General features: G+C 55.1%; 1 protein-coding gene across 10 annotated transcripts in view; it reads right to left on the bottom strand.

Moving 5' to 3' along the window:
• Positions 1–9,385: 9,385 nt before the first annotated feature.
• The window catches only part of RBM33 (RNA binding motif protein 33), a 109,008-nt gene continuing 92,251 nt past the window's right edge, over positions 9,386–26,142 (bottom strand). For 5 of the 10 annotated variants that reach the window (XM_061166203.1, XM_061166201.1, XM_061166211.1 and 2 more), the window contains 4 exons: positions 23,597–23,806; positions 21,911–22,099; positions 15,504–15,592; positions 9,386–15,370 (listed from right to left, as the gene is read on the bottom strand). In XM_061166203.1, coding sequence (XP_061022186.1) covers positions 15,322–15,370; positions 15,504–15,592; positions 21,911–22,099; positions 23,597–23,806 — 537 coding nt within the window. In that variant the 3' untranslated portion in view covers positions 9,386–15,321. The remainder of the gene's footprint in view (positions 15,371–15,503; positions 15,593–21,910; positions 22,100–23,596; positions 23,807–26,142) is intronic. The other 5 variants (XM_061166204.1, XM_061166202.1, XM_061166207.1 and 2 more) reach the window with 3 other exon arrangements.

Below are 26,142 nucleotides of genomic sequence, written 5' to 3'. Positions count from 1 at the left end.
ATGAAGCACAAGCTGGAATCAAGATTGCCAGGAGAAATATCAATAACCTCAGATATGCAGATGACACCACCCTCATGGCAGAAAGTGAAGAGGAACTAAGGAGCCTCTTGATGAAAGTGAAAGAGGAGAATGAAAAAGTTGGCTTCAAATTCAATACCCAAAAAATGAAAATCATGGCATCCGGTCCCATCACTTCATCGCAAATAGATGGGGAAACAATGGAAACAGTGACTCTTTCTTTTCTTGGGCTCCAAAATCACTGCAGATGGTGACTGCAGCCATGAAATTAAAAGATGGTTGCTCCTTGGAAGGAAATCTATGACCACCGTAGACAGCATATTAAAAAGCAGAGACATTACTTTGCCAACCAAGGTCTTTGCAGTCAAAGCTATAGTTTTTCCAATAGTCATGTATGGATGTGAGATTTGGACCATACAGAAGGCCGAGTGTTGAGGAATTGACGCTTTTGAACTGTGGTGTTGGAGAAGACTCTTGAGAGTCCCTTGGACTGCAAGGAGATCCAACCAGTCCATCCTAAAGGAAATCAGTCCTGGGTGTTCATTGGAAGGACTGACGCTGAAGCTGAAACTCCAATCCTTTGGCCACCTGATGCAAAGAGAGAACTCATTGGAAAAGACCCTGATGCTGGGAAAGATTGAAGGCAGGAGGAGAAAGGGACGACAGAGGATGAGATGGATGGCATCACCGACTCAATGGATATGAGTTTGGGTGGACTCCAGGAGTTGGTGATGGACAGGGAGGCCTGGCGTGCTGCGGTTCATGGGGTCGCAGAGAGTCAGACACGACTGAGTGACTGAACTGAACTGAGGGAGGCACTGACCTCAGATCGGCCTCTGGGCTGCGGGAGAAGCTTTCAAGTGACCGCCCTGCACCCTAGGAGCAGAGGGCGCCTCCTGCAGGCAGCCCCAAGCTCGATCCGCCCGCTCACCAGCAGGGTCTCACTACGGCCCCAGACCCCCACGTCCCCTCCTGGCTGCCAGCCGCTGACCAGGAGGCAGGAAGGACCAGAGTCAGGAAGGTGAGCACCAAGGGTGAGAAGGGAAACTGAGGCAGCCAGGGTGGGCCCAGGTGCATCTGAGGAACACTGCCCGCCCTTAGCCAAGAAGCCCCGCCGCCCCAAGGGGGACAGGTGGCCGAGACAGGCGAAGCCCCGGGGCGGGGGGTCTCGGGCACCCCTGGGATGGGGACGCCGGCCGGAACACAGCCAGCCTGGGCCGGGGCGTGAGGAGCCTGTGGATATACGTAGATGTGTTCAGCATAAGGACCACACTTCCGGCGCGGAGAGAGGGAGCGGGTTTGTAAATTCCAGGCGCTCAGGTCCAGCCCATTCGGCCAGGCCGCCCTCTGTCCTGCAGCCCCTTTTCCTGCCCTCGGAGGCACTCGGGGGCCTGGGCCCATTTCGTCTCTTCTGGTTCCGCGATTCAAAACACCCCGGGGATTTCACTAGCGGTCCAACGCCAGCGAGGAGGGTTTGATCCCGGGTTCAGGAGGATCGCACGAGCCGCGGAGCCGCCCAGGAGCTAATGCGCGTGCACGCGCCTGGAGCCCGCGCACCGCTCCTGGAGAAAGCCCGCGTGTGAGCAGCAAGGAAGGCCCAGCACAGCCAAAAGACAAGTGAGCAAATGAAGTACAATAGTGAAAAAATAAAGGAAGACTACCCTGGGTGCCCCCATGGGGGACCCCACACCGGGCCCCCGGATGCCATCACCACCTCCTGGGTGCTCCAACCTATTTACAGGCGGTGTTCGGGGTCTGTCCCAAAGACTAGGTGTTCAGTCCAAAAAGAGCCTTTTTAGGTCAAGGAAATTAGTTTAAAAATACTTTGCCTGCAAGTGCGCCAGGCGGGGCACAGCCTCCCCGGCCTCAGCCTCTTCCAGGTGGACCCCCTGACCCCAGGCCCAGGGCCAGCCTCCCCGCTGAGCCCAGGGAGGTAGGGGAACACGCCTGGGCCCTTGCTCCTCAAGGGTACAGGCCCAGGGGCCTCCTGGCCCTCCTGCTAGCTGTGACTTCAGTCCCCAGGTTTGAAGAAGGTCCCCCCAGGGCACACAGACCCTACCAAGGCAGACAGACCCCTCCAGGGTGGACAGACACCCCCCAAGGCAGATAGACACCCCCACAGGGCAGACAAGACACACCCCCAGGGCAGACAGACCCCCCCCCAGGGCAGACAGACCCCCTCAGGGCAGACAGACCCCCTCAGGGCAGACAGACCCCCCCCAGGGCAGACAGACCCCCCCAGGGCAGACAGACCCCCCCCCCAGGGCAGACAGACTCCCTCAGGGCAGACAGACCCCCCCCAGGGCAGACAGACCCCCCCACAGGGCAGACAAGACACACCCCCAGGGCAGACAGACCCCCCCCAGGGCAGACAGACCCCCTCAGGGCAGACAGACCCCCCTCAGGGCAGACAGACCCCCTCAGGGCAGACAGACCCCCCCACAGGGCAGACAAGACACACCCCCAGGGCAGACAGACCCCCCCCAGGGCAGACAAGACACACCCCCAGGGCAGACAGACCCCCCCCAGGGCAGACAGACTCCCTCAGGGCAGACAGACCCCCTCAGGGCAGACAGACCCCCCCCCAGGGCAGACAAGACACACCCCCAGGGCAGACAGACCCCCCCCAGGGCAGACAGACCCCCTCAGGGCAGACAGACCCCCCTCAGGGCAGACAGACCCCCCCCAGGGCAGACAAGACCCCCCCCCAGGGCAGACAGACCCCCCCCAGGGCAGACAGACCCCCTCAGGGCAGACAGACCCCCTCAGGGCAGACAGACCCCCCCCAGGGCAGACAGACCCCCCCACAGGGCAGACAAGACACACCCCCAGGGCAGACAGACCACCCCCAGGGCAGACAGACCCCCCCCAGGGCAGACAGACCCCCTCAGGGCAGACAAGACACACCCTCAGGGCAGACAGACCCCCCCCAGGGCAGACAGACCCCCTCAGGGCAGACAAGACACACCCTCAGGGCAGACAGACCCCCCCCCCAGGGCAGACAGACCCCCTCAGGGCAGACAGACCCCCTCAGGGCAGACAAGACACACCCTCAGGGCAGACAGACCCCCCCCCAGGGCAGACAGACCCCCTCAGGGCAGACAGACCCCCTCAGGGCAAGGCCCTGCTGTTTGCCCTGACCCTAGTAAGGTGCAGATACACAGTTCAACACACGAGCATCTGGATAGTGTTTGGGGGTGTGGCTGCACACACAAGCGTGTGAGTGTGCATATGTGTGAGCATGTGGGTCTGCGCATGTGTGTGTCCTTGTGGGTTTACGTCAGTGTGTGGTCTGACTGTGTTTATGTGTGAGTGTGTGGGTCTGAGAGTGTGTGTCTTTGTGTGTGTTCCTGTGAGCGTGTGTGAGTGTACATACTTATGAGCATGTGGGTCTGAGCATGTAAGTGTACTCATGTATGTGTGTACCTGTGAGTGTGTAGGTCTGAGCATGAGTGTACTCGTGTGTACATATGTGTGAATGTGTGGGTCTGAGCGTGAGTGTACTCATGTGTGTACGTGTGAGTGTGTGGGTCTGAGCGTGTGCCCTGTGTGACTGGTGCGTGGGCGTGTCTGCAAGTACGCTGCCTGAGTTGTGAATGTGTGTGCACACGTGTGTCTGCACGAGCGGCGGGTGGGGGAGGAGCCTGCCAGCGCTCTCTGGGGGCGCAGAGTGAGGCCCACCCTCCTACCCCAGCGAGGCAGGAACAGTGCTCCAGGCTCCGGGGGCACCCAGATTCCAGATTCGCTGGCAGAGCGGAAGTCACCCATCTCCCTGCAGAGAAATGCTGCACCTCTGGGGAGCGAAGCCTGTCCTGTCTCACTTTTTCAGCATCAGCTCCTCTGAGAACCGGCCTGGAGAGGAATGGAGCAGGAAGGGGAGTGATGCCGGGACACGTGGGGGCCCCGGGGGCGAAGGAGGCGGAGAAGGCGGAGGACAGAGGGGCTGAGGATGAAGCTACCCAGAGGCGGAACACCAGACCCGTGCAGGGGTCCCCGTGAGCTTTCAGAGGGCTCAGACCCAGCCCAGCGGAAACGTCGCGGAACGTCCTGGTGAGCCGTGAGACCCTGGCCACAGACACCCCGAGCAAGGGCCATCCGACATGGGCCGAACCAAGCTGGAACCAGGTCTCAAGAGGCTCATGCCAGCCCTCCCTCAGGTGGGCTGCCTCCAGAATAAAAATGAACATTCTTTAAATGTCAGGACAACAAAATTCAGGCTCCCAAAAATGTGTCCAAAGTGTCCCACGTACGATCCAAAATTGCTGGACACTCTAAGAAAGAAGAAAGCGGGGCAAAAGCTCCTAGGAGAATAAAAGCATAAGGAGAGAGAAAATGATGGAAGCACGGGAAAGGGGAGATGGTTTAGACAGAGCGATCGGAGGGTGGCCTGAGCGCAGAGAGGCCGGGACAACGTCCGTGGACAGAAGGCAGAGCATCCAGGGCCGGATGCGGGGGTGGCGCCAGGGCAGAGGGAGCTGACGGTGTGAGTGCACGCCTGGCGGGGAACCTGGGGACCCGAGGCCTGGAGGCCGTGGTCGGGGTCGGGTTTAGCCTGGGTGAGATGAGAAATGCCTGGAGCGCCTCCACGGGGGAGCGGGGTCATCTGACCTTCACCCTGAAGACGTTTCCGGCTGATGTTTGCTCATGGTCGGTGGAAGGGAAGGGTGGATGCCGGGGAGCCGTCGGAGGCCAGACTGGCCGTCCGGGTGGGAGGTTGGGGACGTCACTGGGGTGGTGGCTGCGGGCCGGAAGAGGTGCGATTCCAGGGGCGTTGGAGGGTGCCGTTGCTGGGTGCGCCGTGGTCAGAGCGGAGGGGGAGGCAGAGAGGACGCCGGAGTTCGGGGTGTGGGCGCCCCCAAGAAAGGAGCTGCCATGTCCCAAGACAGGGCCGAGGGGCAGAGGTCAGAGTTCAGCTGGATGTCAGAGTGTGAGCTGGATGTCTGGGTGTCTCAGCAGGGACACAGGTTCGAGTCTGGAGTTCAGGAGAGAGTCCATGGGACAACGGCGGTGCTCAGGGGCCTGCTGCTGACCTTTCAAGCTACTGAATGGCCTGAGGTCACGGGGAGTGCTCGGGGACTGAGGCAGGAGAGACACAAGGGCTTCAGCTTTCAGCCGGAGGTGAGGCCCCACCTGGAGCCCAAGCAGCAGCTCCAGTGACGACCTAGAGGGGGCGGTGAGTGAAGTGAAACTCACTTAGTCATGTCTGACTCTTTGTGACCCCTTGGACTGTACAGTCCGCGGAATTCTCCTGGCCAGAATACTGGAGTGGGTAGCCTTTTCCCTTCTCCAAGGGATCTTCCCGACCCAGGGATCAAACCCAGGTCTCCTGCATTGCAGGTGGATTCTTTACCAGCTGAGCCACTAGGGAAGCCCAGAGGGGTGGGGTGGGGTGGGGTGGGAGAAAGACGAAGAGAAGGCGGCGCCCTGGACACCAGGGACGCCAACCGCTTGACACGCACCAGTGGCCTGAGATGAGACCTGAGGCTCTATCCTTGAACTTGGTGACACGGGTACCAGGAACACTTTCAGCAAGAGAAGTCTTGGGGAGATGCAGGGGTCAAAAGCCAGATTACTGTGGATTCGAGAGACAATTTTCAAAAGAGAAGATGAAAGTGGCAAAAGGAGAGAACTCTCTCAGTGACAGTGTCACGCTTTAGTCTTTGCGACCCCACGGACTGTAGCCCCCCAGGCGCCTCTGTCCATGGGATTCTCCAGGCAAGAATACTGCTGTGGGTAGCCTTTCCCTTCTCCAGGGGATCTTCCCAACCCAGGGATCAAACCCAGGTCTCCTGCATTGCAGGCAGATTCTTTACTGTCTGAGCCACCAGAGCTTTACAAAACCGGGGAAAGAATTATGCATCGGTTGCTGAAAGTGGTTACGAGATCAGGGAGGATATTTTCTTATTTCCATTGGAGGCTGTTTCCTGCACGTTTGTTGCTGAAAGGAAAGTCCAGGAGGGGAAGAGACCCATGCAGGCGCCGGGTCTGTGTGGGAGGCCGTGCAGGTGCAGGCGGGGCACTGGCCTTGGACGGGAGCAGCGGGTGGTACGGGGCAGGGTGGTACGGGGCACCGCGGGGCGGGCTGGGAGGCTGGGTGGGGAGGGAGCGGGTGAGTTTATGCTGAAAGGGGAGCCGGAGAGGCCGTGGACACGGAGGGGAGGAGGAGACGGGAGGGGGCCCTCTGAGAGCGACCCTGGCCTGACCGGGAGATGCAGCTCGGCCCCCCGGGGCACCTGGCCTGCTCCCTGCGGTCCGTGGCTGCCAATTCAAAGCAGGCCCGCCAACCTGGCTGCCCGCAGCCGGGATGCCAGGCGAGTGTCCCGAGGAGCGGGGTGTGGCTCCGCAAGCACGGGGGCAGGGAGTGGACAGGGAGGGTGGCCAAAGAGCCGATTTCTGGCGGGAAGCAGCCAGGGGAGGCGGGGCTGAGGACTGGGGGTCCCGGTCCCCCGAGAACCTGCTAGTCGGGCTCAGCAGGTCAGGGTCCAGGAGGGTCCACACAGGCCGTGACCCAGGCCTGAGTAAGGGGCGGCCCAGGGGGAGAGGGAGTCACCGACTGAGTCTCCACATCAGATCATGTTGCTCAGTTCAGTTCAGTCGCTCAGTCGTGTCCAACTCTTTGTGACCATCATGGACTGCAGCACGCCAGGCCTCCCTGTCCATCACCAACTCCTGGAGCTTGCTTGAAGTCATGTCCATAGAGTGGCTGATGCCATCCAACCATCTCATCCTCTGTGTCCCCTTCCCCTCCCGCCCTCAGTCTTTCCCAGAATCAGGGTCTTTTCCAAAGAGTCAGCTCTAGGATCAGGGGGACAAAGTATTGGAACTTCAGCTTCAGCATCAGTCCTTCCAGTGAATATTCAGGACTGATTTCCTTTAGGATGGACTGGTTGGATCTCCTTGCCGATCATGTGTAGAAATGACATTTCCTAAGCTAATGACCAGAGTAATGGTGGAGAGAAACACGGATTAGGTCAGCCAACTGAGTGGCGTGACTCAGGGGTGTGACCCTAGGGGTGGCTGTGACTCGGGGGTGTGGCCTCAGGGATGTGACCATGGGGGAGGCCTTGACCTTGGGGCAAGGATGTGATTCTGGGGGTGTGACTGTGGAGAAGGGTGTGACCCAAGAGAAGCGGGCAGCCTTGGGGGAGGGTGTGACACCAAGGGGCGTGACCCCGCGGCAGGAGTGACTGGGAGGGGGATGGCTGGTGGCCCTTGGAGGGATGACCCTTCGGGCTGTGGCCCTAGGGGAGGGCGGTGCCCTGGAGGTGTGATCCTGGTAGCCCCTCCAAGGGTTCGGGCCTCAGGCAAGTGGCCCGTGAGAAAGGGAGGCGGTGCTGTCTCGAAGACCAAGAACCAGGGCTGTGGCGCTGACACGCAGCCCCCTTTCCAGCTCTGCCAGATGGAGGACTGGGGACTCAGGCCGGCAGGCAGGACTGTGGTTTCGCCCTCCCGGCTGCCCAGTGACCGGGGCCCGAGATCGCAGCAGCCCAGGAGGCCTGCACCCTCGGGCAGGGCCTCGGAGTGGTCAGGTAGCCCCACGCGCCCACCCGAGGACCCCGCCCCACCAGGCCGCCAGGACGGGACCCAAGCTGGGGATCAAGCCCAGGTGGGCTGCTCTCCGCCCAAACCGCTGCCCTCCTCACCCACCTGCGCCCCCCACCCGGATCTGCCGGGATCCTGGACCTTGTTCAGGCGCTGCAGGCTAGGCCCACCCACCTCATCTAGAGGCTTGGGGGCGGGGCTTCTCACGCCCCGCCCCGCCCGCAAGCCCCTTTATCACCCAGGCACAGGTGTGCCCCCGGGTTAGGTGGGTACTTGGAGGGAGAAGGGGGCTGCTCGACTGGCTCAGCATCTGTTTCCTGATTTGGATCTAACTTCAAAGTCTCTGCCTCTCATCCCTCCAGGCGACACCGGAAGTACAGCTGAGAAACATGGTCTTCGAGCATCACCACGTCTTTTTGAGTCTAGAAGCCACACTCAAGCTGCAGACAAGTTCTTTTCTGAGCTCTTCCCCGTTGGAGCCACGACGTGAAAGCACTGCGCTCACCCAGAGAACTCGACGACCTGCTTTTCCCTTCAGACTTGACTATAAATAATTCCCTGGAAAATGAGATACGCTTTTGAAGCACCTGTCGGACGAGAACTGCACCAGAACAGCCTTTCCACAGGCGTTAAGGACGCACGCGCACTAGGCACCTCGGGTGCGCAAGGAGGCCCCGCGCCCGGGACGCGCACACTCCCTCCTGCAGCCCTGTCCAGGCCCCGGGCGAAGGGGCAAAACGGTGCAGAGGCTCCCTCATAAGGAATTCCCCAAAGCAGAGAAACCCACTTTCCACCTTACATCTCCAGGTGTTTTTGGTCCATCTTCTTGAGATTCCCATCACTCCAAGCAAAGGCCGGGTTGTAGAAAAACAATGACTTATCCCTGGGATATGGATTAAAATAGAAGAAAGATCGTCTTGACTTGAATCACTAGGAACTTTCAGATTCTGCCCGAGGCTTAAAAACTCCATTAAATCAGATGAACTGACCTCTGTGAAATACCCTTTTTCTCTGTGTTCCCCCAAACCAGCCTCTCTTCTGACCTTTCTTCCTTACGTGAAACCTGGGATCCTTCTCCTCATTTGCACCTTGGGGAGAACGGCACCAAGATACAGGCTACGTTTAGGGACAGGTCTCCCTTCTGTCCTTGGTGAGGCAGGTGCGTGTGGATGCAGCCCAGGTTCCCGGCCTGCACAGCGCAGGGGGAGTGGCGGGGGGGGGAACCCCTGGGTTCTTTCCTCAAGCTTTTCCTTTAACAATGCTTTTTGGGGGTCGCTTTATTTTTAAAGTATTTTCAAGAAAGACCATGAATTATGAGCAGTGTGCAGCAACTCGGGAAGGGCCAAGGGCGCCTAAACGGGAAGCCGGGCCCGCAGCGCATGTACATGTGTGCATGCGGCTTCTCAAACAGGCCGCATGCCCGTGACAGACAGGAAGTCACCGGCGATGGCAACTGACCTTCCCCCTTTCGGTGTCACGATCATCGATTTCCTCTGAAAAACTGCTAGTGATTAGTTCTGATGCTTCAAAAAACTTAAAAAGAGAATATAAGTCTCCCACTTCCAACTAACAAAACATAGTGAGCCTGCCTGCCTGGTCAGTGTAGATGCTTGAGACCTGGACTGTGAGCAAGTCGGTCACCCTGACCTTCCATTAACTGGACACCTGTTCAAGGCAAGAGCCAGCCAGAGGGGGTGGACCTGGGGGGCCTGAGGACAACCCCTGTCCTCTGAGGGATGGCCCCTGTGCTCTCTGCCCGTGTGGGGAAGACGTGGAACGGACTGAACCCGAGTGGGAGAGGGAATAAAAGCTACCAACAAAAGCGGAAAGTGCAAGGTATTTATTTATTAACACATCTTTCAAATTACAATACAGTTCAAAACACATTTCTTGGCATGGAATCACACAGATGATACACACAGATACATTTTTTCCAACTAGGTCACAACTGTTCTTCACACATATTCCTGATAAAGCTGTCACAGTGATTAGCACAAAGTGGAAAACGAGGTAAAACAAGGCAACATCCCCGCCCGCAAACGTGAGTGGTGCGCTGGGTGGAGACACGGAGCAGATCACCCAGAAGAAAGCCACTCGCTCAGCTCTTGATCTCTCAATCCCAGTGTGCGCCCCACAAACACAGCTGCAGACGCCGCGCTGAGCCGGCCCAGGCTAGCTCGCGGCACTTAGCAATACGCTTAGGAAGGATCACAGCCAGCCAGAGCGGCGACAGAGCCCAACGGGCCGTCACCTCCCAGCGGAGGAAGAGGCGCGCTACCACTAACACTGACGCATGCAAGAGAGGTCCTGCAAAAGGAGAGGGGGAGGAACAGAGGGCTGGTTAGTGCGCCGGGCATGGCCCGGCCTCCACGGGCGCCGCCCCCGGGGGAGACTGCAAACAACGGAACCCAGAGGTTACTCTTGCCAGCCGGAGACCTGGGGGAACAAACCGAGAGTCAGACCTGTCAAAGCAAAGGTTGAGACGACGCAGCACAGGCAACTCGCGACAGCAGAGCGGAACTCTGAACGCCAACACGGGACAGAATGGCCAAGACGGAGTCACCAGCAGCGGCGGGAGGAGAGAACGGTCAGCCGGCAATGCAAGTGAGAGAAGGGCATGCTTCTGAGGACGGTGGGGGTGGGCGTGGCAGGGAGCCCCGAGGGAAGGAAGGGGAGCGCAGGAGGCTTGGCTGACGGGGCCCAGACACTCCGCAGCAGGAGCGAGGCCAGACTGGGAGCCCAGCAGAGAGAACCAACTCAGAAATGGAAAGGAAAAAAGAAAATCAGATTTCAGGCTGTGTTGCTGGTGAACCTGAAAATTAAACAGCAGAATTAAAGCCTTAGAGTTAAAATCCTCACAGAGGAAAAAACAATTCTGGATCCCACGCCTGTGAAAAGCAAAGCTGAGTTATCAAAACAAGCGGTTATTTGCTCTTCGGTCAATAGTTATAAATGTGTGTCGTATAAATGTTGCTTTAAAAACATAAATTATATACCCTGAGACAATACTGCAGAGAGCACAGAACTTAAGACAGTCCTTTAAAAATCAGGTTCCATTACGTGCCCTTAAAATGAAAAATAGTTTAAAAGAAAATCAGGCTAGAAGAATGTCAAGAGGTCTACTTTCTAGAGTATATTAAACTACTAAATACAGAATATGTTAAAACAGTACATCTGTTTGTCTACTCTGTGGAAAGTTATTAAAATTCAAAGACTACAATCATATTTCTTTTTAAAGGCCTGTATTTTTCTACATACCTTTCAAAATTAGTAAGATAAAGCACCAACATGAAGGCCTTTTTACATTTTAGTTGGTTAAAAGTGAAAGCAAGAAGCAACTTCTCACTAAAAATACCTGTTCTGCCTGCTCATCTTAATGAAAAGACTTCCTAACAAAAATACAGCACAGAAAAGAGAGCTAAGATTTTTTTGCACATTTTCTAAAAAGAGCAGGTTTTTACACGTGTAAAACCAAAGACCCTTCCCCACCAAACACTACCAGCAGGTATACCCGGGATCCAATATGAATCACTGAGTTGCTTGGTTCCAGGACAAAGAACCATGGGCCCTTTAAATGAGGAAAATTAAACAGGTTGCAAAAAAACCTTACACAAAATCCTTAGGATTTAATAGTAAGTCAAGGCTCACTGCCTTTGCAGAGTTCATATTTACCGATGTCCAAAACACCACATCATTCACATGATTTAAAAAGAGGTGAAAAGGCTAATTTAAATGCTCATTAAGTACAGCAGAATATCTACATTCTCCCTGTAACGGATGTAATTCCTATGGCTTCCTCCAAGGGGAGAGGGGTGTCTCCTGGTCCCATTTTGTATCATCCACCCCTTCCATTAGTTAATCCCCTTTCAGAATACTGTCACTTAGAAAAACCTGTAAAAAAAATCAACCATGCCTTTCAAGCACCCCACCCCCTCCCAACCAACGTAGACAAAGGAGCTGCCCCCCCCCCCCCCCCCCGCGGGACAGCACGCAGGTGGGGGCGTGGTCTGTCTGACCCCGCGGGTAGAAGTAGGGCTCCCGGTGGGGTGCAGCCGGGGGAGGCACGCTGCCACTCCAGGGTCTGGGGGCCGGAAGCCAGGGGGCTCGGGGGCTCGGGGGCTCGGGGGCTCCACACCTCACGCGTGGCTCTAGGCGCTCTGCACAGACCTCGACCAAAACCTGACTGTCCTCATCAGGGTCCCTGGCAGCCAATGGTCCATAAGCACACTGAGCTTACCTTCAATTAAACAACAGAGAAATTAAAAAACAAACAACAAAAACTACAAAAGATAAAAAAAAAAAGGAAGGAAGTGACAGATTCTCAGAACAACTTGGCCCTAAGTCTCCTCTCCCCTCCAGACCAGCCAGCCAGGCCTCCTCTCGCCCACCAGCTCTGCGGTCCACTGCGTGCAAGGTGCGGCCCTGGCGTGGCGGTCGCTGTGACCACTGCCCGCCCGCCCACGGCTGCCCGCCCGCCCCAGCTGACTCCTCAGCGCCGGGCGTCAGGGCCCGGCTCCTGGCCGATCCTGCGTGCTCTAGCTCCCTTCACTCCATCCTGTCCTTCTTCACCCTGGTCACCTCTCCCAGCCTCCCTCCAGCGACAAAGTCCACTTGCATCATTTAGCAAAACGCCCTTAAAAAAAAAAGAGAGACCCCTGAGTGCAGAATCTACAGCTCTGCCACAATTCAGAAACGCTACAGAACTAAGCACAAACAATTGTTCATTCAGGACCTTTTACAAATCATGAGGAGACCCCAGTCAGAAACAGTTTCGATGAAGCCCCCACCCCGCGCCCCACCCCCACTGCGGAGAAGGCACAGGCCCTACTGAGGGTGCTGCCCGGCCAGAAAGGGCGGAACCCTCAACAATGCTTTCGGAAAGAAAGAGCTGGTATTTCTCCTTTAGAAGGGTATCATGTAAGACTTAACAGATGTGGCCAGACCAACGGAAATGCAAGGTTATGCTCAGTAAGTAGCTAAGTGAACTTATATTACAGCATTAAAATCAAAACAAGATAATGCGAAAAGAAAGGGTACCTGAGCTCCACATAATCGCTACTGTCTTTACCTTATGAGATATAATGATATTTACTGGCTTCTTGAATTTGTGAACAAATAATACACAGATCAGGATAAATGTATTGACTTACTACCATCTTTATAAAAATCGAATATACACACAAACACATCAACATGGAACTGTATCCATTAAACTTTGATAAGACAACACAAAAGAACTAACAAATAGCTACGATGTTGCTGGATTGAAAGCACTTCCAATAACGTTTTAATTTTAAAAGGTCCATATTTACATAGTGTGTTAACTGCTTCTGCATCTCACTTTAAATGCATGATAAATAAAGAACAAAGATAATGGTTGCAACAGATCTTCCCAGAGGGTTCAGCGTGCGGTGGTCTGACGGCACTGCACTGCACGAGGTGGGAACAGCGCTCCCTTCTAACTCTGCTTCCTTCCTTTCCCAGTTTCCTCAAGGAAACTGAGGCTGCGTCCCCAGGCCTGGCTGGCTCTGACAGCCCATGCCCACGGGCTGTGCGTCTCAGGAGGCAACCATGGGGAACCTCTCTAACCAGGCCTTGACGGAAGGCCTGGCCAACTTGGCCAATGGCCATTCAGGAACATTCTATCCAGAGAAAGCATGTTCCGGGTGTGTGCAGACAGTTACAGATGCACACATGTCCCAGGGCACCATGTCAGGCTCAGACAACACAGAAGCAGACCTTAGGGTAGCTATGAGGTCCACCGTGAACAAAGGTGCACAAACAGGATTCGTTTGTTATCACTAACTAGAAAAAAGTATGCCTAGCTACATTATGGAGACAAAGAGCAGATTTTTAGCTTCCAAGTCACAGCACGCTCAGACTGTTTCCAACAGTGGTAAAATCGGTAGGCTCACTGCGTCATCAAGCCCTCAGCAAGCCCCTTAACTGTGAGCCTCCTGCCGCCCAGGGAGGGGAGATGGCCTGGACCCCCCTCTCCCTGCCACCTGCAGAACCCCACTTGCAGCTTCAACCAGCTCTCCGTGGACTGAGCCACACGAGCCATGCTCGTGTGAACACACCTGCATCTACTTGTAAAGACGGGCAGGGGGGCGGGCGCGCCAGTGGCCAGACGCTCCACTGGAGCACCTGAGGCCAGGCAGGTACAACCACCAGCCCCCACGGGTGAGGCGGGGCTTTCTGGAGCGCGGGTGGCCAGGCGCCCCCAGCAAAAGGTAATCTACAAGTGCCTATAGCTTCGTGTAACTGCAGCCTCTGAGCAGCGGCCATCCGCACCCACCTTCACGTTGCAGGCTCCCTCCTAGCACGTGGCGCACTGTGGACTCAGCGCTACAGAGGCTCGCGGGTCTCAACACTCCCCTCCAGTTCTGGTGACTTAATTTGAAAAACATAAAATTTCAACTGTGAAAACAAGAAGATACAAAATCACATGACCTGTGTCTCAGCTCCCCACGAGGAGGCTGAGAAAGTGGCGCCCCGCTGAGGGGTCTCGCTGTGCTGACTAGGGGCGCTAACCAGCAACAGGCATCTGTTTCCCTTAATTCTACTAATAAATGTGACAGGAAATCTTAGGTATAAAATTCAGCTAAAAAGTCTGAGTATGCCCCAGTTACCATTTGCTCCAACAGTTCAGGCCATGTTAGAATAAACCCAAACAGTGAGACTCCTTCATGAGCACAAATACATTAAGGCACTTTTGTCATCGTTTGCCCAGAACGGATTTTACTGAAGATGACTTTACGGGGAGCGAGCATCTCACCTGAATGAAGCTAACCCGCGTCCCAGAGCCACCCGCCCACACACCCGTGCAAACAGCCCCCTGCTCTGGGGTCCACTGAAGGACAACGCAGCCCTGCTCAAAAGGCCTTCAAAGAAGAAAACGCTCGTCACAGCAACGATAACCAGGTTTCTCAACAGAGTCACGTTATGTATCACAGAGCCAGTGACGTGACTATGCCTCTTGGGGCTGTGTCTAAAAAGGGGAAAAAACCAAACACGCCCTTTCAAGCTTCCGGCTGGCCTACCCTCACCCAGTGGGGCCCCTAACCTGCGCTCAGCCCGGGCGGGCTCACACCGGTACCCACCAGCATCTCCGTGCTCTCTGGGCAGCATGGAGAGAGGGGCGTTCCCTCTGGAACTGGGCGTATACAGCTGACGCTCTGGGAATATTTACAAGAAGCAGAATCTGCCGCACCCCTGACACCACTCCCAACCACCCGCATACCCTGCTTCCCAGGATATCACCACCCGAATTTGCCTCTGCGTGTTCACAAGAGCCCTGGAGGGCCTTCTGAGAGAGGAGCATGCGTGGAGCCGGGTGAGGAGACACTCGTCTAGCCTGCACTGAAGATAAGTGCAACCATTATCAAATGTTCTTTGCTGTGAAAAATGCTGAGAACCTGTGACGGTGATGGTCTCTCCTGACTCTACGTCACTGGGATCGATCAGACAGTAAGATCACAAAGAACAACGTCTACATGCATCGTAAGCACTTGGAAAACAAAAGAAAATGGAACTGTAGTTCTTTGTGGTGCCAACAGAACGTGAACGCTCTAACAGCGACTCGAGTCTGCCATGTCCCGCAAGTCTAGCTCTTCTGGAATCGGTGCTGAGCCGTTGGGCGCCTTGGACAACGGCCTGGCAGGGCTGTGGACGGAGAGACGGCTCGTGGGGCCTCTGCGCGCAGCTCCGGAGGAGTTCCACAGTGTGTGTGCGGCGTCCCGGTCAGCCCATCCGCAGTGGTCACTCGACAATCAGGGCCACGTTTATGTGGGACAGGTCTATCATGTGCCTGCGGGAGGTGGCACAGCGCGCACATGAAGCCCCCCCCGCCTCCCGCGGACCCGGGGGACCGCCCATGGCACACTCCACAACGTGTCCTGCAGCCGGCCCACCCCGCTCTGGCCCCAGGGACTCCAAGCTACCTGTGGAACTTCTGCTGGAACGCCAACGCGTGTGCTGGCTCCTTGAACTTCGCTATGGCTTTCCGCTGCTGGGGGAGCATCTGCAAGCTCTGAAGGAAGAGGACAGAAGCGCGTCAGAGCCAAGCTGTGCACCAACGTACATGCTGGTCCACTGGGGTTAATACGAGGTTCCAGTCCAGGCAGACCGCAGGTCCCTGAAACAAACTAGCTAATCCGAGCTCCCTGTCCAGATGGCCCCATGCCTGCCCTAAGCAGCACTCAGCACCCTCCAGGCCTGGTGTGAAGACCTTCCTTCATTCGCCCGTCAGCTGCCCCCGCTTCCCTCCACCTGCTCACGCAGACCTGGGGCAGTCCTTGGAGACTCCCTTCTCATCAGGCGACGTTCCCCGGGCCCCGCTCACACAGGAGACGCAGCCAGCCAGGGGCCCGGGGCGGAGGGGCAGCGCTCCCCCGAGGACCACTGGGGCAGACCCAGGTCCTCACACAGAGCAGGACTGCCAGCCGGGGGGCTGGGACCGGGGCAGCCCTCGGCCCCGTCTGCTCACTCTGCACTTTACAATGTCGGGGGGCATGAAGCGGCACCTTAAACTGAATCTTAGGATGTGAAACACCATTTCCGAGGCTACTCTCCAGAGTGAAGACCAGAGGCATGTGTGGAGCGGACGGATCCGTCTATCGAGGAGACCAGTGCCAGGACCGTGAACGGACAGTTGGTCCTCACGCCTGCCCCAAGGATGAGGGCAGCTCTGTGCTCCCCGGGGGCCTGCGGACAGAGCACTCTAGAATTTGGGAGGGACGTGCCGAAGGAGGACTCAGATTTCTCAGCCAGCCCACTCTCTGGAGTCTGATCCTTCTCAAGCATTTTGGTGACTTGCCACGTGTGTCTGGGGCAGTGAGCAAAGTGTCCGGTGAGGAGGGGGCGGCGGAGACCTTGCTCCCGGGAGGACCCGACCCGAGGAAGCCGCACAGGACGCGGTGGCCGAGAACCGTCTGCCGTGTCTGGGCTACTGTCCCGCGAAGTACAGCAGCCAGAAACAACCAACAGTAACACACCACCCTCTACAAGGGTTTACACGTGTGGTGGTTTCATTTTAAAGCACTTGTTCAAAGACTTCCAACAGAAGTACCTAGCCAAAACATCAATTCTCTGAAATACATTCAAAAAGATATGCTGTGGCACTCTCCATTCTCATAAGCACAGAACTTCCACGAGTAAGCAGGATGAGGAGAGCACCAAGGAAACACTTTTTCCAAAAAGTTGCTCTTCGGTGCTTACCCAGAAATAAACTCTCCAGTGTTCAGCTGACGCAGCACCAAGGTTCACACCAGCCCCGCGGAGGGGCGGTCAGCTCACCCGGCACGCCACCAGGCGACCCTGACCAGCACCAGGACCAGGACCCCGGGAGGCAGGGCGGCCACCAGCAGGCTCTTCTACCTGGTCTCCTGACGCCAGCTGAGCAAATACCAGATTTACCTCTTCTGTCAGATACAAAACCCAGGAGCAGAAGAATTTTCTTGAAAATTTCACTGATCACTAAGTTCACTGGACAAAGTGAAGTCGCTCAGTCGCGTCCGATCTTCGGGACCCTGTGGACTGCAGCCCGCCAGACTCCTCTGTCCATGGGATTCTCCAGGCAGGAATGCTGGAGTGGGCAGCCATTTCCTTCTCCAAGTAAAGCTGGACAAGCAAAGCTCAACAGCCTGGTCTTTAACCAGTGCCATCAACTAATGTCTCTGGGACACACTGGGAGCACACGGCCTTCCCGGCCTCTGAAACCCCACTTGAATTACTCGACAGAGACCTGCCAGCCCAGCTTTCAGCACACACCCACTCTGTCTTCTCCTCCAAGCACCTCCAGCTGCTGACACTCCAGAGCTGCCCCCGAAGAGAAGAGGCAAGAGGAAGCACCGTGCTGTCCCGGGACCCGTGGAGCCCCATGGAGCCCCGAGGGGAGTGCGGTAGGAGCTGTCCTCCGGTCATGAGGACAGCCCCGCATCGCAGCAGATGCCCCGTCAGGCCCGCCTCCTGACTCACGCCACGCGGCTGCAGTGCTCAAGGGCACCGGGCACACGGGCACAGCTTCGTGCCAACTGCTGCCAGCACCACGGCAGTTCTCAGCACAAGAACCACAGCTTACCTAGACTTATTCTACCGAAAACTACAAAAATCACTCAATTTGCAACAGACAAGGAAAACTTCAATTTGTTATGATGGCACAAATAATTATCCGCATTCTCCGATTCAGAGATGGAATCTGGATTTTGAAAACACCATGCTCCTCTTCTGAGAAAAAGCATGTTGAGACTGTATTTCCTCTGGGTGACTTCACAATGTGGAATGAAGTATGATGCTTCCTGTTTATCACTTATCATATAAAATGGTATCTGAGCTAAGAAGATTTGTTTCTCTGTATCTACCTGGTTTAAAGCTCAATTTGACTGAGAAAATATCAATCAAAAGAGCTAAACTTTCAATGAAATTCTTAAATCACAGGAGTGAGCTGCTTCTCAACAGTCAACACAAGCAGTAAGAACACCATCTTAAAATCTGTTTTCTGTTGCCCTTACTGACATTTCTGCACTTTTTCCCCAAAATACAGAGGCTATTTTCAGATAAAAGATTAATAAACTGCCAAAACTGTCAATATTTAACCACTTCTGACCTACCAAAATGACAAATATTAGTGATCCCTCTACTGGGAAGAGAGAAAAAGATACCGTGTACTATAAACTAAAAGGCATGTATTATGACCACCAGTTTCCACTCTGAAAATACGTCCTGCAAATCAGCAGCCCATTTCCAAATAAGTAAGCACTTTAATTCACCCAGAACGAACTGAGAGCTAAAATCTGTCTCCATTCTATACTCTCTGACCCTACCCAACTGCCCGACAAATACCTGCCTGGCCCATGGAGACAGGCTAACTTGCGCAGCCCACCCAGGTTTACTTTTATTTCACAGAGACAGCTGCAGACAAGTCCCGAGAACACCTGTGCTGCTGTAAACAGCGGAACACAAGCCATGATGCCCTTCTCGTGGCGGCTTCCTGCGTGTATATTCAGTGACCCCCGGACTGAACTGCCACAAGCACTGCAGGGACAGCAGAGAGTTTAAGGCCAGAAAACTGTCCATGCTGTTCTGGGCCTCTTTTCCCTGTTTAGGGAAAGCTCCTCCTCTTTCTAGGAAGAGCCTGAGTTCGCGTCTGTGCGTATGAATAAATGACAATGTTGGGGGGACTCTGAAGTGAACCTGCCATCCTGAAAATCACTTAAACTACTCTCCCTACTCTGGCCAACAGTTCCCAGCACCTTCAGGAACTGACCTGAAGCCAAAACTGACGCTGATATTTGGTGTTTTAGACACACACAAAACTGCTCAAACAGGGCCCCAGGTATAAATCACCAGATTTATACTGACAATGGTCCTTGGGCAGGCCGGGCCTCACAGGCAGCTGTGGGCCCCCTGGAGCGTGCCGGGGCAGCGGGCCTGCCCCCGTCCCAACTCTCCTCCCTGTGCCCGCAGCTGGGCTGGAGCACAGGGACACCAGCCTCTTCATTCTGCATGGGTCGCCTGGCCCTCTCGCTGGCGATGGGCGTTTGGAACAGCGACTCTGGTCTCACATAGCTCAGCCACATGCTGCTTCCTCTTCACACGCACACGAGATGTGGTCTCGGTGCCAAGTCTGTGTCGTTTCCTCAGTTCCAATGTCCGGGCTTCCTCCCACCCAAAGCATAAGCGCTGTTCCTTCTGCTCTGACACAGCTGGGACACACAGGCTCCCCTTCTGCTCTCATCTCCATCTTGTACAAACTTGCCCCACAGATCACAGCCTTCAGGTTACCACGCGCTCTGCCTGGAATCCTCTTTTTTGGGAGAATTATTTACAATAGTGTTTTCAGAACTGTGTGTGGGAGCCTCCGGTTAACAATTTTCCCATCAAAGTTTCAGATCATGTGGCCACGCGGGTTTTCTTTAAAGCTCAAAACATCAGTGTGGGGAACGTCTACACTTCTCCTGAATAGTCACTCGAAGGAGTGATGCTGAGGCTGAAGCTCCAAAACTCTGGCCACCTCATATGAAGAACTGACTCACTAGAAAAGACCCTGATGCTAGGAAAGATTGAAGGCAGGAAGAGAAGGGTACGACAGAGGATGACATGGTTGGATGGCATCACTCACTCAATGGACATGAGTCTGAGCAAGCTCCGGGAGTTGGTGATAGACAGGGAGGCCTGACGTGCTGCGGTCCATGGGGCCGCAAAGAGCTGGACACGACTGAGTGGGTGAACAGCAACATTTAACTACGTGTTTTCTTCCCCAAACATCCTCAACTTCAGAATGATTGAACTGCTTCCACTGAGATCCTGACTTCCTCCAGGTCACCCCAGATACTCCTGGTCCGTCAAAACCAGACACGGCAGGCAGGAGGGCTCCTCACAAGAGCTGAGACGCTGCAACACAATCCCACCTCACACGATGGCTCCAAGGGGCTCCTCCTCACCGGGTAACCCAAGATAGCCCCAGAACAAGGACTTCCCCAGTACCTGCACCCTGGAACAGTAGCGCTGACAGCCTGAAGCGACCCCAGAGACCTCGCGCTGGGACGACAGGCCCCTTCCGAGAGCACACGCTGTCCCTCTGCGGCGCCTGGAGGCCCCGTGTTTCTTTCCCCCACCTCCGCCATAACTCCAGGGGCAGAGGCAGAGGCAGAGACAATACATGTATTACTGTGCAGGTCCTGGGGGAAGTCCTCGGCTGGGAAGCCACACCCCAAGAAATGGCAAACTTAGGACCGAGACGGAATCCTTCTCAAAGCCCAACGCCCACCGCCCCGCTGCGTCCTGGAGGGCCCGGCAGCTGACGAGGCTCACCTGCCCACAGAGGCCCCAACCACCGCACGCCCCCCACCCCGCCCAAGCAGCCAGCCGCCCCGGTCTGCCCGTCCCGTCCCTAAGAGCAGGAGCCCCGGTGTGGTGGAGGGGCAGACAGGCTCTTCTCTCTGGTTAGTCCCACACCACTGCTAGCAGGCACCAGGCAGGGCCTTCTGGGTGAGAGGCACTGCCGCATGCTCTCAGGGCACGCCGGTGCCAGGCAGCGCCACGGCCCAACCCACCAGAGGCTTGACATCTGCCTCTCCCGCAGCCAGGAGGCCTGGATCTCCTCACCACCCCCCTTGAGCCACATCCGAGTCCTGTTATAAGCATCTTCTCACAATTTAAACGCACCAATATCAGTCTTCAGCTATCTAATGCTGGCAAAATGTCACATTAGCACTCTGTGAACACAGTGCTTACAGACTTGTGAACGCCCCTCAACACCATCCCTCGGGACTAAGACTGGCAAGGAGAGAGGGGTGCTGGCTCCTTGGGACCCTTGGGACGGCCCACAGGCCCTGCTGGGCCACCCTCGGGGGCTCCTTCCAGTGGCATTCTAAGGGCACCTGATGTAACCATTCTTATCTTCCTGCCTTCTTCTCTAATAAAAAGAAGCTCCACTTTAATAAAGTGCCCTCCATTAAACTTTAACACAATGATTCGCTAATCATCCTTTCCAGAACAGGAGAAGGAGAAAAAATAAATAAATAAAAGGCAAATGGAAAGATGGCCCCCAAAATGCAGAACTCAAAATTCAACTTTAAGATGGACGGAATCAAGGGGAAGTGCTTCGGCAACGTGGCCGAGCTAACTTCTGCAGGTGAGTCGCGCAGTGCTGTGAGCAGCAACGGCTCTGCCATCACGCCCTGATCCTGAGCACAGACTCGCACTCAAGGACGCACAGGAGAACCATCACGACCGTGGGGCAGGAGCACAGCCCAGACGGCCAGAGGTCACACGTGGAGAGCAACAGCGCCACCAACTCCCGCCCCGACACGGGCCGGGAGCCAGCCAGGAGCAGCGGCCCAGGGCACAGCCTGGACTCGCCACCCACCCCATTCCACCCTGGGGTCCCACGGGGTCCCAGGCTCACTACTGAACTGTGATCTGATCCCCGGTTTTCAACTACCATTTGTTGGAGAATCTCCACTCAGGAGACCTATATTTTTAAAAGCATCGTAAGCTCTCTGACGCCAGCTGTGTTCCTGCGGATTAACCCATTCTATGATGGACTGTCCAAGAACAGCTCTCCGTGGACACAAGTTTATCGTGTCTGATGACCAAGAAGCCGCTCCTCAAGAACTCAAGGATAATTTGAGGATTTCAAAAGATAATTTGTTCAGCTGGAATAAATAGTTCATGAAGTTTCTGAGCACCTGAAAAACTCCAAACACTCTAACGCTCAGGGAAAAAGTTCTGGTACCAAGTGTGCACATGAGAAAACATTCAGCTTTCTCCTCAGGGATTTTAAAGAACCACCGAGTCTTGGGAGCGAAAGATGGAGGGCACAGACTAAACGCGCAGGGTGGCGCACCTGGATGGGCCCCACCGACGTCAGCAGGCTCTTCAGCTGGGCGTCAGTGGTGGACGAGGAGAGCCCCTCCACAGACACGACGCAGGGCTGAGGCTTGCACTCCACCACCCGCAGGTTCTGCTTGTTGGGCATCAGGCGTCCCCGGCCCATCACTCCCGCCAGGCCCCGGCCTCTCCCGTGCATGAGGACCTGGCAACGACAGAAGGAACCGTTCAGGTGTTATGCTCTGGGTCTTCTCACAGCTACAAAACACAGAGTGAGCGAGTCAGTCAGAGTCCACTAAAATACAGCACGAGCTACACGGCTCTCTGTAGCTTTTATCCACTGTCAGAAAAGGCTTGAATGTCCAGACAGGACCGTAGCACCCAGCACGCTCGCGTGGAGAGGGGGAGAGGGAGCAGGGCAGTCCTGGTCAGCCTGGGCATCAAGCACGGGGCCAGCTGGGCACCTTGTGCGCCACCATCGGCCTGCTCACACGGGCACCCTGGACACAAAGCAGCAGCGTCACAGGCTCCAGAAACGCGCTCAGCTGACACAAAGGCTGGCTGTGCTCCCGGCCGGCGGGGGGCGGGGGGGGCGGGTGGGGGGGTGCAGCATCAGTGAACTTGTGTGGCACTGCCCCCGGCCAGCTCCCCATCACTGCCGGCCACGGCAGTATCCGTCCTGAAAGGCAGATTCTGCAGCAAGGGTCCCCACCCGCCCACCCCACCCAACACTCCTTGGCAGGGCTTTCAAAGCAAAACCAAAACCCCAACTACAGTGACTAAAGACCCCCAAGTGCACTATCTGTGCGTACAGCTACAGTGGGGGGTGGGGGGGCGCCTTTCCTCAGGTCTTTCTCATCATGTTCCAGGGATAACACCCAACTTAAGGAAACTCAGACTGAAACATTCTTTTTTCTTTCTTTTTGGAACATTCTTTAGAGCTTTGCCCCAAAGGTATGATGAGTATGACCGTGTGGGTGTCTCTTGCAGCACAGACAGACAGTTCTGCTTGCTCCTGCACCATACGGTATTTATGAGATAATACACACGAAGGGATTTAAACCTTTCAAAGACCTAGGCTGGTCTTCACACTAACACTACTCCTTACTGTCAGCAGCAAGACCGGCAGAGGAGGGACTGGCAGGGTCAAGCGCTTCGAGGAGAACTCAGAGCAGGCGTCTGCCCTCCTCTGTTCACGTGTGCGGCTGTCGGGCAGAGAGCGGGGGCCTGGGGAGGGCTATGAAGACACTCCTCACTAGAAGTTGCACCACCACGGGACATGACGGGGCGTGGCGCACGCTCCTCTCCTGGAAAGGCGGCCACGGCTCTCATCTCACGGAGTTCGGACAAGGCATGCCTCGGTGCAGAGAGAACCGCGGCCAGAGGCACTTTCTCGGGCAGGGAACTTCACCCCGAAGGCTTCCCATCTGTGAACGAGGCGCTGAGGAGGAAACACCGGAGGAGCAGCTGGGAGGGCAGGCGGCCATGCAGAGCCGCACCCAGAGTGCGCTCTGAGCTGCAGAGACAACCACACTCTGGGCTCCTGGTAAGCTCCCTGAATCGCACCGTGAAGTCAAGGGAGGGAAGCGCACCTGTGAGCACGTCAGCTTTCAAACCCAGGGACGGGGGCAGCCCTGCTCCTTGACCAAGCCTCGTCAGGCACCCCCACCAGAGCGCTCCCAGGGACGGGGCTGGGCCGCACCTTCTTGGCTGGGTGGATCCCCTGGATGCTCTTGATGCCTGGGGGGCCGGCTGCGTGCATGTGGGCCCCTACCGCAGGGTGCTGGGGCTGCTGGAGGGCCCCCTTGGTCAGCGTCACCTTGCGGGTGGGCTGCTGCCTCACTTCTTGGGCCTGAGGGAGCCGCTGAGGCTGGCCCTCCGGGTGAAAAAAGCCGTCGCTCTCTCCTCCCTGCTGAAACAGACAAGGCAGCACGCTGGTCAGTGTCTGCACATGCAAGCCTCCCTCCCCAGCATCGGTGTCCACCTCGATTAGTGCTCAACCAAGGGGCGAGACCACCCACCTGCCATCTCATGAGGGCCTAAGGAAAGGACATTCTCACCTGACAGGTGTTAGGGTTAAAGAGTCTTTATCAAATTTAAATCTAAGACCTTTAATTACTGGATCCACTCAAGAGGTCTGTAATTATTAAAGTAGGTCCTCTTTAGTTCAATGAAATACTGCTTAACTTTAAAAATAGTTCATACTTGACATGCCTTTTCCATCGTCGGGAGCATCCTTGTGAAAATCTAAACAGTATACATCAGCAGTTGCTTTAAACTTTTAACTCCCCTTCAAACCTCATGGAAGTGGATCATCTTCCTGACCGCCCCTGGGCGCACCCCAGCCCGTCCTCCCTGCACAGACAGCCCTCAACCGTGGGGCTCCCCGCAGCACCCACAGGCTGACAGCACTCAGTCATCCCTCCCCTCTGAGTCACAAGTCCCCACTCGCATGCTGGCCTCCGGCTCAGTCCTGCTCGGGACAAAAAACAGACCAGCTGGGAATCCACAAAACGGTGTGAGGAAATTCTAGAGATCAGAGTCACTGGAGGCCTACACAAGCCCCCCGCGGCAGACAGGGAACCACGGGGGAAGCAGGGAGAAGAGCTGAGCACCGCGGAGCGGGGACCACAGGGCCGAGGCCGGCCACGGAGCTGGGGGTGCCACGGCCGCCGGCCCAGAAACCGGGCTCGGAGATGGAAAGGAGAAGACCCTGAACAGAAGGCATTCCGAATGAAAGTAAAAATACAGCACATCAGAATCAAGGGGCTGCAACTAAAGCAGTGACATCAGGAAGGAAAAGAGACCTAAAGTCAGTAACTTGACCTGTTACCACAAGAAACTAGGAAACCAATCCCAAAATTGAACAGAAGGAAATAAGATCACAGAGAAAAACAAGGACATAGTAAACAGAGAAATAACCGGGAAAAGTCAATCACTCCAAAAGTTGGGTTCCTGAGACCAATAAAACTGATAATCCTTTAACTAAGGAAAAGAGAAGAAAGACACAAATTGCCAAAATCAGGAATAAAAGAGGGATTATCAAAAATGGCACTTCAAAATGTAAAAGAATATTTTGAACAACTTTATATCAACAAAATCAGGGAACTTAGATGAAATGGACAAATTCCATAAAAGATGTGCTGTGTGCTAAGTCACGTCCAGCTCATTGAGACCCCATGAACTGCAGTCTGCCAGGCTCCTCTGTCCATGGCATTTTCCAGGCAAGACGCAAGATACCAAAACTGATTGAAGAAGAAAGAGAAAATCTGGAAATCTAAGAAGACACCGAATCAGTCATTAAAAACCTTCCACAAAGAAAAACCCGGGCCCAAATTGATTCTCTGGTGAATTCTATCAAATATTTAAGACAGACAGACTACCAATTCTACACAGTCTCGTTCAGAAGGCAGAAGGGGAGGAACAACTTTCAACTCATTTTTGAAGCCTGTTTTTCTGGGATACAAAAGTCAAAGACAGGAAAGAAACAAAAGCCACAGAAGAATATCTCTCATAAATAAACAAATAAATATGTATGTATATATATGAAAAAAATCCTCACTAAAACGTCAGCAAGCTAAATTCAGCAACAGAAAAGGATCATACATCACAGCCAAGTAAGATTTATCCCAGGAATGCAGGGTTGGTTTAACACTCAAAAACCAATTTACAGACCACATCAGTGGAGGAAAAGACCGTATGACCATCTGCACTGATACAGGAAAGGCATTCACAATGAAAACTCTCGATGAACTGGGGACAGAAGGGTCTTTTGTCAACCTGAAAAGGACATCTGCCAAAACCGAGAGCTCACACCACCCCTGGCCTGAGACTAGTCAAGGGTCTCGACCTGCACGTCGGTCACCTGGGCAGCTTTCAGATGTTACTGTTCCTGGGCTTTAGCCCAGAGCCACTCAGTCAGACTGTCCTGAGCTGGAGCCCACACAGGAACATATCTTAAGACTCCTTCCAGGGACATCCAGCCAGGGCTAAGGACTGCTGAAGGGGAGGATGCCCCTGCATTCTGTCAGCAGGAACTGCCTAAAATGCAATCCTGTGGGGAGTTACTCCAGCCTGATGGAGAAGCACCCTCAAAGGATAAATGGAAGCCCTACGAAAGGCGGGCCAGGCCTTTCTGTGGGACCACAATCCACATAAAGTTAATGAGAAGTCTGGAAAAGCTGTGTGAAGTCTCTCCAGTTCTGTATACGCTTGAAATTTTCCTATACTAAAAAGCTGAAAATTTTT

The sequence above is a fragment of the Dama dama genome, chromosome 18 (assembly GCF_033118175.1).
Source record: "Dama dama isolate Ldn47 chromosome 18, ASM3311817v1, whole genome shotgun sequence".
Taxonomy (NCBI): Eukaryota; Metazoa; Chordata; class Mammalia; order Artiodactyla; family Cervidae; genus Dama; species Dama dama.
The sequence above is the reverse complement of the archived record's forward strand: the minus strand, read 5'-3'. Positions and strand labels throughout refer to the sequence as shown.